At 39.3% G+C, this 16,028-nt stretch overlaps 1 protein-coding gene across 1 annotated transcript in view; it reads left to right on the top strand.

The window, feature by feature from the left end:
• The window catches only part of chat (choline O-acetyltransferase), a 64,181-nt gene extending 49,844 nt beyond the window's left edge, over positions 1-14,337 (top strand). The window contains exons 8-15 of the mRNA XM_022249081.2: positions 1,563-1,759; positions 3,277-3,377; positions 3,704-3,838; positions 10,796-10,918; positions 11,735-11,873; positions 12,068-12,130; positions 12,273-12,410; positions 12,533-14,337. Of these exons, the coding sequence (XP_022104773.2) occupies positions 1,563-1,759; positions 3,277-3,377; positions 3,704-3,838; positions 10,796-10,918; positions 11,735-11,873; positions 12,068-12,130; positions 12,273-12,410; positions 12,533-12,760 (1,124 nt within the window). The 3' untranslated portion in view covers positions 12,761-14,337. The remainder of the gene's footprint in view (positions 1-1,562; positions 1,760-3,276; positions 3,378-3,703; positions 3,839-10,795; positions 10,919-11,734; positions 11,874-12,067; positions 12,131-12,272; positions 12,411-12,532) is intronic.
• The last annotated feature ends 1,691 nt before the right edge of the window (positions 14,338-16,028 follow it).

Here is a 16,028-nt window from a genome sequence, read left to right as displayed (position 1 = left end):
AGCATACTGTCGATGACTTTGAGTTTCGTCAGGGTGGCTTTCAAAGCCTCACAAACTAAAAAAAGAGATTTGCTACAGGTGCATACGTGTGAAGAAGTGAATGGGTTCACTTTGAAGAGGAAGCATGGCCTAAAAGGGTAACACAACAACCTTATAGCAACTAACAAGCAGGATGACTTAATGAAGAAAACTGTCTGTATAGATGATGCCCTGATAATCAGAAATCCAGAGATTTAAGACCTGCAATTGACCATAATAATTTGGGGGTGACATACTAATCTGGAAGAAACTGTGAATAAATAACACAAAGGGTGGATTGAAACCAGGGGCGAGATCTTTGCAACATGGAACAGGAAACATGGTGACTGTGGAATAAAAAGAAAATAAAACGCAAGTAATCAAATTCACTGGAATGCACATACATGCATCCACTGGACAATGACTTAAAGTGTAGCTGCAATGAATTTTTCTTCGACACAATTTTCCAGCATCTTTGTACTTTTCTTCAATGTATGAAAACTCTTGCACATTCTTATTTGGTTAAATGCATTGAAAAGTGCACACTTTTAAACAATCAAAATTATCCATGTTTTCCCAGACAACTGAGGGTACTTTTGCTGTGAAGTCATCTTGGGGAGACACGGTTCAGTACATAGGTATTTCTGTTCAAATTGTGAACCAAGAATCTACTTACTCAAAACATTTCTGAGAGAGGGATTGATGGTTTCTTAAATACAATGAATCAGCAAAGAAGAGAAAACTTAGTCCAGGAAAATCTACAAAAAACGCAGAACCTTTTTGTGTACAGACCAATGTAACATTGAGGCTTCTTCCTGAGATGACGTTTTGTTCATAAATATGCAAACACTCATTAGCATAAAAACCAAAAAGGCATTAAAATACCCTTTGAAATAGTGAAACCAAAGTTTAAAATAAGGTTTATTGAGGTATAAAGGTGCATTTTACAGGTTTGTAACAAAAACACTGATTGCAGCTACCCTTTAGATAAACGTGTAACGACGATTGTCCCAGATTAAGGCCAAAGGTTGTACTCCCAAATCTCACCAAACGCACTTTAACAGCAAAACTGACAGGCATTCTAGTAAAAAATATAGTCTTTAAACGTGATTGGGGAGGCATTCAGGTGCAAAAAACGAACTATTGAGGGCGCTCTGTAACTTTTCTCTTCATTAGTTAGAACAGTTAACGTTCAAATCCGTATCGGGCGACTTTGGATCACAAAGGAATTGATTTTTGTTTTATTCGCCTCTTACTTAACTGATTGATTTGAAATGATACATTATCTGCCATGTTTTATTATATTCCGGCATTCTTCATTCAAGCTTTACGTCATTGTTATAAAATATAAGAGCATGCAGTTGGTGTAATCCTGTTACAGCCCTACCGGTTTCTGCCCTGTCATCTGAGAATGACTGAAAGTTACTTCTGTATTATCGAAAATAAGTAGTGATAATTGTGAACAGGATTTACCGTGTACTTTTGCTTTTGCTAACCGTTATTGTCGTGATTTAGATTTTAGGTTCTATTCTTCCCACATCTAGACTCAACAAACCGCGATTCCCTAGACATGATCGAACGTTGCATATTCGTTCTTAGTCTGGACGCCAACATGGGACATCCCCCGGCCGAGGTGGGCAAACCTATGGATGCAGACGACGAGCCGTTAGCCCATCAGATGCTACACGGGGGCGGGACGGCACTCAACAGCGGCAACAGGTGGTTCGACAAAACTATGCAGGTGGGGGACAATTCAAATTGTTTAGCGCTCGAAGAGCACATGATTCTAGAAGAGCCCAAGTAGGTTGCCAACCAAAACGCTCGACACTCCAGTCGCGTAGAGCCCATGTTGCTTGGCATCATAATGGCTTGGCCTCAAAGCAGCCCGGCACCCCAAAAGCTTGGTGACCAAATAGGTCTTCACCAAATAACCTGGCGCCAAGACAGCTTTAAAGGCCCAACTAGCTTGCCATCCCCTCAGAGCATAACTGCTCCCAGTTATTCTACTAACGCTCCCAACTTTGAACAGCTCGGATTCCCTTCAGTTCTTTACGACCGTCGAACGGAGCATTCATAGACGAAATTCGCATGGTGTTGTGGTAAACCTTTGTTACATTAGCACCATTTTTTTACATAAACCAAGCCCAAGCTTTTATCCATGGTGGTACACACAAGAAATCAACTGAAGCATGTTTTCCCCTGCCTTTCAAGGCGATAAAAATGCCACAGTATAATCCTATAACGATACGCTAATCGCCTACGGCATGTTGATGTGTATGATGTAAATTCAGTTCCTTTGACCCGTCCACAATTTTCAAAGTGACCTCAGGTGGCAGCTCCAAACTGCATGCCATCATCCTACTTAACAGAATTCACTGATTTTCTCCAGAGGGAGTTCCAATTTGCAAATCTAGTGTGGTATAATCAATTTTCCACCTGGTTGTCCGTGTAATGATTTAATTAACTTAGTGGAACGCTGCATCAAAGGGCCGAGACAGTCTCCAATAGCAAAGGAATTGACTTTATTTGCTGAAGCCCTGGGCTTTTGGTCAGTGGTGGACAAAACTTCATAGCTGGTTTTGAGTTATTTGTTTGTGTACACAGTATTATGCCAAGGTTTTTTGCACTTTTTAAATACGTACATCAGGAAAACATATTCAACTCAGAAAATCTGAAAATGGCAAGAATCGAAGTGTTTAAAGTGAACTATGTTTTGATTTTCTGTATTCAGAGAAAGACTTGCTTGTCATTATGAGAAAGGTCTATGAAAATCCCCCAAATCTCATGTTTATTTACAGACCCTATCCCTCTACACAGAGACCTTTTTCTTATAATAAAAAAATAATTGTGTCAACCAGTTTCCGACGCCCCTGCTAATTACCATTTTTTAAGGTGCCTTTGTCTAAAGGTTGAAGGACCCTCTGAAAACATGTGCTATGTAGAGGTCTTATTTTGGTTAGGGTCAAACCGGAGAGATTCAATGCATGACCTCGCCAACGGCGACAACTGCATTCAGTCCTTCCCCAACGAACAAGAAACGTTCTGAATGCCCACCTCTTACAAAAATCATAGATCAGCCCGTAATCCTGCGATGATAACTCTGATATGAGATTTTGCAGTTTTTTTAAGTAAGACAAGATGTACAAAATACAATTTTTTACACGTTTTATAATATTACAGTGTTACTGCGATACAAAAGGTAGACACTTTGGTTCCCTGAAGAGTTAGACACTCCTTTTCCCCCTTATTGATCTACAGTTTATAATTGGCGATGATGGCACCTGTGGACTGAATTATGAACACTCGCCGTCAGAGGGCGTAGCGGTTATCCAGCTTGTGGAACATTTGCTCAGATACATGTAAGTGATTTTCAATAAATTAACAATAACCGACTTTTTATGGACGCCTTTCACCTCCCTGTTACAAAAATGCAGGGGTGTCGAGATGTAAGGCTAATTTTGTGGATTCATTAAATCCAATAAAAACAAAATGAAAACGAAATGGCTTAACAGGTGCTCAAAAGAACTGTGATTTGAACCTTGTGGAGGTAATGTATATGGCTCACATGTATGTATATTGCATGAAGCAGGAAACCAATTACGCACGGTGAATGGCATTTGCTAATACATAATTTCCTATGTTTGGATGTCTTATCGTGCTTAAACAGTTTCTTTTTATGTTTCAGTGACTCTGAGACCCACAAAAGGAAGTTAACACGAGCCCAATCGATATGTGAGCTGCCTTGTCCGCGAGTACTGAGATGGAAATTGTCAGATGACACGATCCAAGATATTGAAAAGGCCAGAACAGAAGTGGACAGGTTGGTATTTGAAATTTTCACCTTTTTCTCTTTTTCTCTGGGATCACTCAGTATTTTAGGACCCTGATTACCAGTTCCAGAAGGCAAAAACGTCAAACACTTCCCGTTGTTAATAGCTTCCTTGAAATTCAGAAGCAACAATTTGTCCCAAACATCATTGGCGTATTTTTTTCCAGATTTGACGTCAAAGAGAAAAGATAATATTCATGCTTCGCTCATACGCATGGAAAATAGTTTGGTATGGATGTACTGCTTCAAGGAAACACATGGACAATTAGTTTATACAAACTACATATGCTCATGGTTTATTGGATAGCATGGGATTGTGGTCAGAGCCTGGATCCAAGTGTTCGATTCAGTATTAATTTTCATCAACAAAGATTAATTGAACATAAACATACACACACTACTTGTGCACGGTAATAAACTCGGCCTGTACCACTAATTTCTTTTTTCACTGTTTAATGTTAGGCTAACTAATCTTCAATCTTGCCCTCTCTCTATTTCTTTGACATCAGGTAAATTGACTCACAGTCTATTTCTCTGCTGTTTTTTTGTGTGTGGGGGGGGTAAATTGACCATCCGGTTCTTCTTTTTTTGGCATCAAGTAAACTGACTGCCGGTCGTCTTACTTTCTCTCTCTATATAATTTGCTTGCAGAAGGAAGGGTAAACACCCTGGGCTTGACTCTTTGTTTAATTCTGTCTTTCGCTTTTACGAAAAATCTGGCAAACAAATTAAGTTAAAAATGACCACCGACATCGGAACACGCTGTTACATTTCATTAAGTCTGAAATTAACAGCATACACAATACATCAAAGAGTTTAATTACACGTCATAACTGCAACACAACAGTACCTAAATATATGGCAAAAACTACATGAGAAATTAATCACAAAGGAGTGACCGAACGACTGCAAACGTCCAGGGATATTCCATATCCATTTGATGAACCTATTTTTTGCCTCTGTGGTTTTCCAGCGACAATGTTGCATAATCAACTCATGTGACACATCAGCCAAGTTTACTTTATTAGCTAAATAAGAGGCACCCCCGGAACGTAAACTTTGGAGACCGTATGCGGACGGATTACTAACAACACCAATACGCTGACGGGCTAGGATAAATAATTCCCGACATCTTGCATAAATCAGTGGTCTGTTAACACTTCGTTTATAACAATTAGCACTCAAATGGAAAGAAAGGGGAAAACAAAAACACATGTTGGCCCATAGCAACATCCGAAGCGGCTAAGAATCGACGAAGGGTAGAAACGGGGGAATAGGCGTCTAAGGTACGTGACCTACAGACAGCCAGTGTTGCCCTCCCTGCATACATCCGTTTTAGACTTGGGGATGAAAACTGAAATGCCTTTGTTGTCGTCGACATATGAACGGTGACTGGCTTCAAGTGCCGCCATTTCGTTATGACGAAATAACAATGCGTACTTGAGGCAGAGCAGGCCGTGCTGAAGTCCAAAAGTGAACCTCCGGATGGAGCGAACGTATCAACGATAGCTTTAACTTGAACTAGACTTAATGGTTGCTCTTGTACAGGGGGTTGGTGCTGTGCTCGGCAACCACTAACAATAAGGAGTTGAACCCCAGGAGAATCAACAGGGTTGTGCTTAGTATTTACTAAGGAGTGCAACCATTTGAGCGTGGCGGGGGTAGTTGTGAGAACAATGTCAGAATTGGGCAAAAAACGGCAGACATAGGGAAAGACGACGTGACTCTGTCCAGGAAAGAAACTGTCGACATTTCTAAAAATAAGAGACGACTGTGCCGTCGGATTTGGCAAAAATAGCATCACGAAGAATCTCTTCCTGTAATTCTTGAAACTGGTCGGGAAGGTTAGCCAGAAGGGATGACTACGAACTCTACATGAGAAAAGAAAAAAAATCGAGAATGGATGTAAATGATACGACTGTGGTGAAATTGGAAAAGGCAGCGGCTACCACACCGTCATAATCAGGAGAGCCTAGAACTTAGAAGGGAGTTCTTATTCGACCCTGCTGTAGGGCAACAACAGCAGAATCAGTTCCATCCAATGTTTGTACGAACACAACACTGGCCGAAAGGGATGAGATGGCCACTATGGGAACACAAGGACTCTAGTACATTGGCATAACTGCATGTTAAATAGCGGTTGGTATCAGCGCGACAGGAGGGACGACAAGGGCATTTTCATTTGACCAATCCCGTGCAAATGCATCTACTGCAAGTGAGCTGGGATTCCAAAAACGAGAATAAAACGGGGCAACTCGGTGTTATAGAAGCTGGCAAAACAATCCACCGTAAAAGGACCCCACAAATTACTCAGTCGAGAGAAAAAAAATCACCAAAAAGAGACCAATCGTCTGGATCGATCAATCTGCTTATGAAGTCAGTTTGCACGTTTAGGGATCTGGGGATCTAGTCTACGTCGATTCAGATAGAATTACAGAGACAAATTCGAGAAAAGTCCAACGAAATCTCCTGTAATGCCGGTTTCATACTACTACAATTAATGATTTTAGCAGCACTCTCACCATCCTTGAACAGCTTCAGATTAGAAGATGAGATTATACAGAGAGATGAAAGGATAGCAAATCAGATAGCTTCAAGCTCACGCCAAGTAGAACTTTTGGATGACTCTTGCGGGGTCCAAAGTTTATGAGCTATGTATTTTTCATTACAAACCACAGCCCCTGCGTCAGTGGAAGTAACTTCTTTATTAACTAAAAACTCAGTGAGCAAACACAAAACGAACATTCAACTAGCTGACGTTGTCCTTCCAAAATCAGATCTGAGAAGAACAAGGACAACTAGAGAAAAGTGTTTGTAAACAAACACAGAGCTGGTTCGGGACTGTTTTACCAACAAGATAAGTATTGCTGATCAAAGCTCTCAAGCTAACCCAAAAGCTGGCTGGAAAACGTGTACAAAGTCAAGGGGCTGAAATAAATATTGAAAAAACAAGAGTAATCACATGACGACGTCATCATGACGTCATTTATATACAATAATTTCTGTATCAACATCTTTGTTGGCTGTCACTTTGAAAACGATCAAACATCCGAAAGGGTTCAAAATTGTGCCTTGGAAACGTGTACAAAGTTAATGGGCAAAAAACCCCATTTGGAGAAACACTGCTCTTTTAAGTTCGTGTCACGTGATTTGCGCTTAAACTGAACAATTTTATGAAATATTACTTCATATTCGGACCCTTAGGCATATTACAAATAAAACAACACAGCGTAAAGTACCCAATTTCTCCTTCGTTCTGATAGTAATCTTGCGCCGAAGTTAAAGACTACTTGTTCACTTGTGTTAAGTAGAAAAACGTGTACAAAACCTATGGGGAAAAATTAAATGTTCAAAAATGAATATAAAATAAGGGGATGATGTCATCATGACGTCATCCCTTTGCAATAAATCTTGCATCGGGGTCTTCGTTGGCTATCACTTTGGGAACGATCAAAGACTGCAAAGTTACCAAAATTGTCGCTCAAAAACGTGTACAAAGTCAATGGGCTATAAACTTGTTTGCAGAAACACTGCTTCTTTAAGTTCGTGTCACGTGATTTGCGCTTAAACTGAACAATTTTTATGAAATATTACTTCATATTCGGACTCTTAGGCATATTTCAAATAAAATAACAGAGCGTAAAGTACCCGATTTCTCCTTTGTTCTGATAGTAATCTTCCGCCGAAGTTAAAGACTACTTGTTCACTTGTGTTAAGTCGAAAAACGTGTACAAAACCTATGGGGAAAAAGTAAATATTCAGAAATGAATATAAAATAAGGTGATGATGTCATCATGACGTCATCCCTTTGCAATAAATCTTGTATCGGGGTCTTCGTTGGCTATCACTTTGGGAACGATCAAAGACTGCAAAGTTACCAAAATTGTCGCTCAAAAACGTGTACAAAGTCAATGGGCTAGAAACTTGTTTGCAGGAACACTGCTTCTTTAAGTTCGTGTCACGTGATTTGCGCTTAAACTGAACAATTTTTATGAAATATTACTTCATATTCGGACTCTTAGGCATATTTCAAATAAAATAACAGAGCGTAAAGTACCCGATTTCTCCTTTGTTCTGATAGTAATCTTGCGCCGAAGTTAAAGACTACTTGTTCACTTGTGTTAAGTAGAAAAACGTGTACAAAACCTATGGGGAAAAATTAAATGTTCAAAAATGAATATAAAATAAGGGGATGATGTCATCATGACGTCATCCCTTTGCAATAAATCTTGCATCGGGGTCTTCGTTGGCTATCACTTTGGGAACGATCAAAGACTGCAAAGTTACCAAAATTGTCGCTCAAAAACGTGTACAAAGTCAATGGGCTAGAAACACGTGTGCAGGAAAACTGCTCATTTAATTTCATGTCACGTGATTTTTGTCTAAACTGGGAAAAACTTATGAAATATTATTTAATATTTGGACACTTGGGTATATTTGCGATCGAACGGAAGGGAAAATTTAGTCTGATTTCTTCTTCGTTCTGGTAGTAATTCTGGGTCGAAGTTGAGGACTGCTCACGCATTATGCGGGACAATGTGTGTACAAACCCTATGTTGTGCAACAACGCCATACATGGCTCAATATGGGACAGTTTCTTGAAAATTGAAAGCCCAGGCAGGTGTGACCGTAATTTTGCAATAGCGCCCTCATAGCCTGATATAGGACAGTCCGAAAACTGTGTGCAATCTGTGTACAAAGTCTATGGGAAAAAATTAATTCTTCAAAAATCAATAATAAATAAACTACTTAAGTTATCACTGTGAATTTCTTCTAGGACCGTCCTTGGATGATCACACAACTATCCTCCAAGTTTGAAATTGTTTTGATTTTCCTAAGTGCCAAAGTGTAGGGGTAGAAAAACGTGGCTGAAGAAGAAGAAAAAAAAAAAAAAAAAAAAAAAAAAAAAAAGGAAAGAAAAAAAAAAACAGAACGATTTCAATACCTGGTTCGGCTGAACTGCCGAACCAGCTAATTAAGAGTGAAGTTTTCAAACTCGTCAGCCGCCTGAGAAATTACCATTTGGCAATGGCAAGTCATCAGCCTCGTAATACTACCCAGCACTGGCGACAAGGATATGAATTGCCTAACAAAAGAATCCAAATCTTTAATAGTTAGGCATGAGGTTTGCCAAGGGAGAGTGTGGATAGACTTGTACGGAGCTTGCGTATTCTTCTTTCCAAAACCTGCAGTGTGCCTACCTTTGTATCCCATTTCATGCCCAACCAAATGAGACTATTACAAGGATTCCAACTGCTTTTGGAGATGTTGTAAACGAAGCCTGCTTTTAGTAAGTCTGAACGAACATGATTAGAAATAGAAGAGGCATATGAGGTGCGCATAGAGGCATCTTCTGAACAGGGAATGGACACAAACCCATCGTCCAAATATACAGCAACCGAAATTTCGCATGCCCTCCAGTGTTTCACTTGAGGCTTTAGTAATTTTGTAAATATGTAGGGAGCTGTTGTGAGACCAAATGGTAGAACACGGAATTCAAAATACTGAGTGACACCATAAATACGCTAAGAAAAACCTAAATAGCACTGGGAAACGGAGAAATGTCGATATGACGAAAACCCGATTTTAAATCAAAAGAAAACATGGGAGCATTGGGAGACAAATACTAAAGACCGATCTTCCAATCATCAATTTTGAAGTGCTTTTGGGCAATTTATTCAAGGCACTGAGGTCAAGAATGAAAATGGCCGAGGAGACAGCAACTGAGAGTGGGCTAGTTACAAAGGATGGACACGATTTCTCAGAAATGCGAAAAGAGGCGAGTAATTCTAGAACACTTTCAGAAACAAAATCAGCCTCACGCAATGCGGACTTGTCATTCAAAAAAAACAACATCGGGGGCGGGTCAACGGTGAAAGGAATGCAACACCCATTCTCAGTAATAGACAGTACATAATTGCCGGTAGCATCTAATTCACGCCAAAACTGAACATGTTGTTTTAGTCTTCCCTTATTGGATAATTAATCCGACTGTAACGGCTCGAAAATTGGATCCTTTAGGCAAGCAAGTACCTTTAGAACATCGGGAAATTTATCACAGATGGATACCCTACGTTGACTTAGCATCTGATCCTGGAAACGGGTGGCCTTCGTGCATACAGGGCTGACAGACTGGGGAGTAGGCGTATCCCGATGGAGCGAGGAGAGTTGATTGGGCAGCTGGTGAGTGCCAGTGGGAGGGGCATCTATGACTGTAAAGGAACAGAGTGTGGGGCAGGCTCTTGGACGTGATTGGAAACGGTTGGAAGACTTGAATCCAATGTTGTAGAGGCAATTCCTGGCCCTATGGCCACACATGCCACAGGTGTGACATTTGTCAGCAACAGCAACAGCCTGAAGAATTTAAAAAGTATAAATCAGAAACAAAAGAGAACCAACATGTGCTGGGGCGGGTGGGTGGGATAAACTATATCTGAGAAACTTCTTGACGTGAAAAAATAACGGAACAGGGAAAACAGTCAACGAATCGAAAACACTCGGTAGGGGCTAAGACCTGAGTGGCACGTATTGGCTTACGGAAGCAACTTATAGTGAAATGCCAGTAAGGAAGAAAAAAGAGCGAGGTGAAAAAGAGAAAGCATGGTATGTCCAAGGTATGGCAGGCCAAACAAACAAAACTAAATTGAAGCTTTAAGTAGTTTGAGATGCTGAGACCGTTCCAATGCCATGCCGTTCTCCTTTTTTTCAGAGAATTTCAAGTCATCATGAATGAACTCTGAAAGTGAATAGAGTGTCGTCGCTCCAGAATTAATTCCATCTATTTTCTAAGGCACATATTGTTGAGAAATGAAACTGTGCGGCTGATGGACCCAGAAAACTGATGAGTAGTGGTGGCATATTTTTGCTATGATTGTTTACCCCATGCACTGAGAGTAAGCCAAAGATGCTGAACTATTTCATGCCCACCGTGTTTCTTTTCTTTTGCAGGCATGTTGACGACTTTGACTTGAAACTTCTTCGGTACACAAAATTTGGTAAAGGATTTCCGAAGTCACAAAACATGAGTCCGGATGCCTTTATCCAGATTGCTCTACAATTCACCTACTTCAGGTAATGAAGCACAAAATCACGATCGCCTTGCTCCAATGCACATGGTCTCAGGCACCTGGGGGACTGGAAGGGTTGTTTAGGTATTCTAATGCCCAAATAGACGAGAATGATAGACGGACAAAAACCACAAAGGGAAAAATATTTAAAGAGAGATGGCCTATGGCTACATGGAACACAACATTACGGCTTTTCCACATTTTCCAGCGTAAAAAAGTTTATTATTTTGAAGGGGATTTTAGTAACAAGAAAAAGGCAGCTAATTTATAATGAAAAATCAGGTAATGGTTCCATCATTACGTCCAGTAGGAACTCACTGAGATATGTAGTGATCTTGTTAGAGGACAATGATGATTCATATTTTATAATAAATCACATGATGACATATATTTGCAAACGTGGTCGGTCCTGAAAATAAGTTCTGTTCGTCTTCACATTTATAAATCAATGAGAGTTGACTAGAATTTCTAAAAATCGCTATTTTGACTGCGTCATCAACTCATCATGATGTCAAAAAAGTTCCAGACAATGACCCGTCTACTTTGAACGTTTAGGGTCTTGGAAAATACATTTCCAAAAATACTGCATATCTTTAAGGAAATACGCTAAATAGATTTCAAAATTACCAACAAAGCCCAAACTCATGAAAAATAACAATGTGACGTCACCGTCACACAAGAAATATTTGCTTATATGATAAGTCTTAGTTGTGTCTGTGCCAAGTTTCAATGCAGTTGGACACGTGATTACGGAGATATCCTACAATTTTTTCCAAGCCCTAATGAACGGCTCAAGGTATGTTATTGCTCACACCCATAGGATCTACGGGCACTTAACTTCTACATATGAAAGCGCCTCCACACGGCGATTTCTTGAGGGAAGAGTAGATAATATCCGTGCAGCAACAGCGGAAGCTCTTGAATTTTCGCGTTCCATGATTGGTGATCGACCAGCTACGGTCAGTAAAACAACGAATTTTCTCTTCTCTGTATGTAATGTGAATGCCAAATTAACACACGCAGATTCTCTGTATTAATGTTTGCAAAAATCTTAAAAACTTGTTTTTGCTTTGCACAGTTTAGGAAGGTAAGGGAATGAGATTTACTCTGAGAATCAATTTTGAGGAAGGTTAACTGCTTGTATTTTTTTCAGGAACTGGAAAAAATGGATCTCCTGCGGGCGGCCATACAACGACAGACGGATATTTGCATTACAGTACGTTTTGTTTTGATTTTCTCTTTCCTTCGTAAGAGGTCCACGGTGTCGTATTAGAGTCAATTAAGGCAAGCTAATTGTGGCCATCGGTAGTTTATTTATTCAAAAGGTTCGAACCTAAACAGTCTTCTCTTCTTTCTAGAATATAATGGGGCAAGGCTTCGACTGTCATCTTCTCGGACTTCGTGAACTTTCACGAGAACTCGGGGAGCCAATGCCCGAGATTTTTAAAGATGAAGCATACCGGATAAGCAACTACTTCAATTTAAGCACAAGTCAGGTATGGCGCTTCTCTTAAAAAAATGGCCTTCTGCATTTCACATTTTATTGCAGATTTCACGTTTAAACAGACGTTTGTAAAGCTATCTTAAAATATGTTCTCAATCATTTCGTGTTGGTCAGGTCTTGACAAAACTGGATACGTTCATGTGTTACGGTGCCGTAGTACCAGACGGCTATGGTGCGGCCTACAACCCTCATGAGGACTACATTCTTTTTGCCATTACATCCTGGAAGAGTTGCCCTACTACATCGTCAGAAGTCTTCCGCGATAAACTGTACAAAAGCCTGAATGATATGCACGCGTTATGCATTCGTACGTCCCTTAATAACAACCTCATCATTAAATAAAATAAAATTCAGCCAAGCATTTTGAGTATTTCTCCCACCTCCTCAAAATGAAACTTTCTCAGAGTTGGCAGATGTGGTAAATTAGAACATTAAACGAGAATGGTCGGCTTTTTTAGACTTATAAGCCAGTATTCCTTCGCAGTAGTTTGAGTTTCAGATTTCATTTCGTTTGCTGTGTTGTTCATCAAAATTAAAGTATAGTGGTATTAAATTTATTTCCGAGCAGTTTTTACAGGTTCTCTGTTTGCAGGTAACAGGTGAGATTTGAGAATTTTCATAAACTATACTAGTTTATGTATTTTAACATAATTGGATCCTGCTGAAAGATTTTGACAGCGAAACCTGGAACAGCATCTGAGTGAACGTAAACGTATTTACCAAAATACAAATAGAACACATCCCCTGAATGTCCAGACCTTAGATCAAGAGAGATGCTTTGGATTTTATTGTTTGGAACAGAATACTTTCCATTGTATGGAAAAGGTAATCGTCGCTCATGAAGCTGGAAAAAGTGGGTGCTTAATGTATTAATAATTAAATACAAATAATTGTTGAATTAATGAGTGGTCAACTCCCTACCCTGTTCCGTTTTCATATAAACGAACTATTTGTGCAAGACAACAATCTATTATGGAGATTTGACCGGGTATTTAACAGTGTCAATAATAAAGCAAAGCCATTTTTAGGAGGTTTAAAACAATTCTCAATTACATAGCTATATCTAATCGGCTCTCTTACAAAAACAAACAAGAGGAGCACAAAACCAAAGAAATGAACGATATTACAAATTTCTATGAAATTCTTGTTAATTGTAAGAACATCAATCATTTTGTAGACTATTATAGTAGGAAAGAAATACTAGGATGCCATAAGTTCGCTTGGTTTTGTTCTATCAAAATGGGAAAAGGGATTTGGATGTATAAGCTAACCTTTTATGCACATAAAGATCACAATGTTTACCGATCCTTTGGTGTTTTGGCCTTTTTTATTCACACGCTGTCGATTTACAACCTTTATTTGGAGATCAAAAATTATGTTACACTATTTTGAACTATTTTTTCTTTTTAAAGTTGACATCTTACGTGCAATAACTGTGAGCATTAAAAAACAAAATCTCTATAATTTTAATCATTGAGCAAATACATGTATAGAGGTATTTATTGTAGCAATTTAATGTAAATATAAATTTATGCATGTCAGAAGAATATTGTAGTATTGAAGTTTATTAATGTATTTACAAGTTTCAGTTGCATTAATTGCAACCTATTTAAACGCTGTATTGCGATATCTATAATTATTATTAGAATACTGTCAGATTCTGAATCGGCCTGCAAATCTACACTGAACATTGACTTTAAAAGTCGTCTCGAAATCAATTGAAGTCAAAATAGTCATGCATGTCAAGGAAAAAGTATGTTTCAAGATTTCCATCAAAACCAGCACAGTTTTTATTGGTAGAGTTGTATAGTACTGCAATCGTGCCCTCTATAGCTGGGTCCAGGTTTTCAAGCCAGAAAAGTTGGTTTCCAAAAATCTGAGTTGAAGTCTTTGAATAAACCAAATGTTCTCATACGGTACATTACGATCGTTTTTGTACAAATAACAAATCGACACGTTGAGGTACACACAACGCAGGGAATGGGTCAGTAATTTCAAAGAGGTACATGTGTCAAAAAGGAGCACTGATATTTACCAGTGTTTGTAATATCATAATAACGAAATTCCTCACATTACTTTACCTTTGTTAATCTTCAACCAAGATGGCCTCATGATGAACTAACTCAACTCTACGGTTATGTTCAGAACAGCTGCAAAAGTTAAAACAGTTGCTAACCAAGGAAGTTGGTCGTAAAATTAAAACGATCCGAGCGTTCAGACGCAGTTTTAATACTGTGAGTGGAACTCGAAGTGGTTTATGTCTTTTTCTCGGTGTCAAAAGAACTTCTGCTCATTAAGCCTACACTTGCGGGAGCTAAATTGTGACACGTATAGAACTGCACACGAAAACACACTGCCAGAAGTTCGTCTCATTCTGGCTTTTGAACACATGAAGTATTTTGCACCATGAGAAGATACTGCACCTCAAGTTTTGAAAATGAAATTTCCAAAACTTCAAATATGGAAAATTCATTTTGGAGGGCAGTAGATATGTCTGTGGAACGATATAATAAAATATCAGGGGCGCACAGATTATTTACACGTTACGTAATTCACAGTTAATTATGCACCGACACCTTCCGCGTGCCCAAGTCCATTCCTCCTGCAACTGGTTCCCTGACTGGTCGACAAGTTGCTGTCGAACTGTAGCAACGTTGTCAGGAGTTCGCACTGTGCGCCTCGTGCCCGAATGACCCTTATTCAAATTAAGGCTTGTCCCAGGATTTGTTTTTTTCTGGGAGGAATTGCAAGGAAAGGACAATTTTTAAAAAATGCAGCTCAGAGATTCGTATAGTTTGAGAGGGATCTGGATTTTGATGAAAAAACAACCATGAATCATAAGGTCGGTTTCGGTGTTCTGATATCAATTATATAGTTTTCATGGTGAAATTAAAGACGCAGCAAAACGATTGCTCCTGCAGAGTTCGCCCAGGGATATTTACCACTGTCGTTCGCTCAACACGACATCGACGTGACTCGTTCCCTGTCGATGCAGAAGCCTCGGGCATGACGTCGAATTGTTTTGATATGGTAATTCGTATCATTACTAAGGGAATAAATATCTGCCGGGTCGGTCTTAAAAGGTCGTTTAAGACCGGCTCAGGAGTATGAAGGCTGATAATTGCCGGAGCCGAATTCCTATTCATAAATACGATTTTGTAGAATTTGTTTGCTGGAATTTTGTCCGTAAAATTTGTCGTTTCACATTTGTTTTTTGTGCATTTTTCTTCATTCATGTTCACGGGCCACTCCAAATTGACTTGTGTCTGCATCAACTCGATTTAAAATGGTAAAAAGATCGGATACCAGACTACAGTTGTCACTGCCATTGAAAATTATAGAATAAAATCAAAATTTCTTTGATATATTTTCCAGTGTAAGCATTACAGTAAACAGCCGTATTATGTGCATCACGACACGTCGATATAAATTACTAAGAGATAAATTATATACAAGAAGCTCTGACTACGTGTCTTCTGACCGTGCTACATCACGCTCATTTTTACAAAAAATATTCGATAAATGCTGCCAAATTATTGTTTAGCGTCATCTGAAGGGGCACTGGTGACAATTGTGATGTCGGCAGGCCATTTTTACCACGACTTTGCCC

Source organism: Acanthaster planci, linkage group LG19 (assembly GCF_054643075.1).
Source record: "Acanthaster planci isolate LZ-2023a linkage group LG19, COTS_SCS, whole genome shotgun sequence".
NCBI lineage: Eukaryota > Metazoa > Echinodermata > Asteroidea > Valvatida > Acanthasteridae > Acanthaster > Acanthaster planci.
Note: the sequence above shows the minus strand (reverse complement) of the source record. Positions and strands in the feature narration are given on the sequence as shown.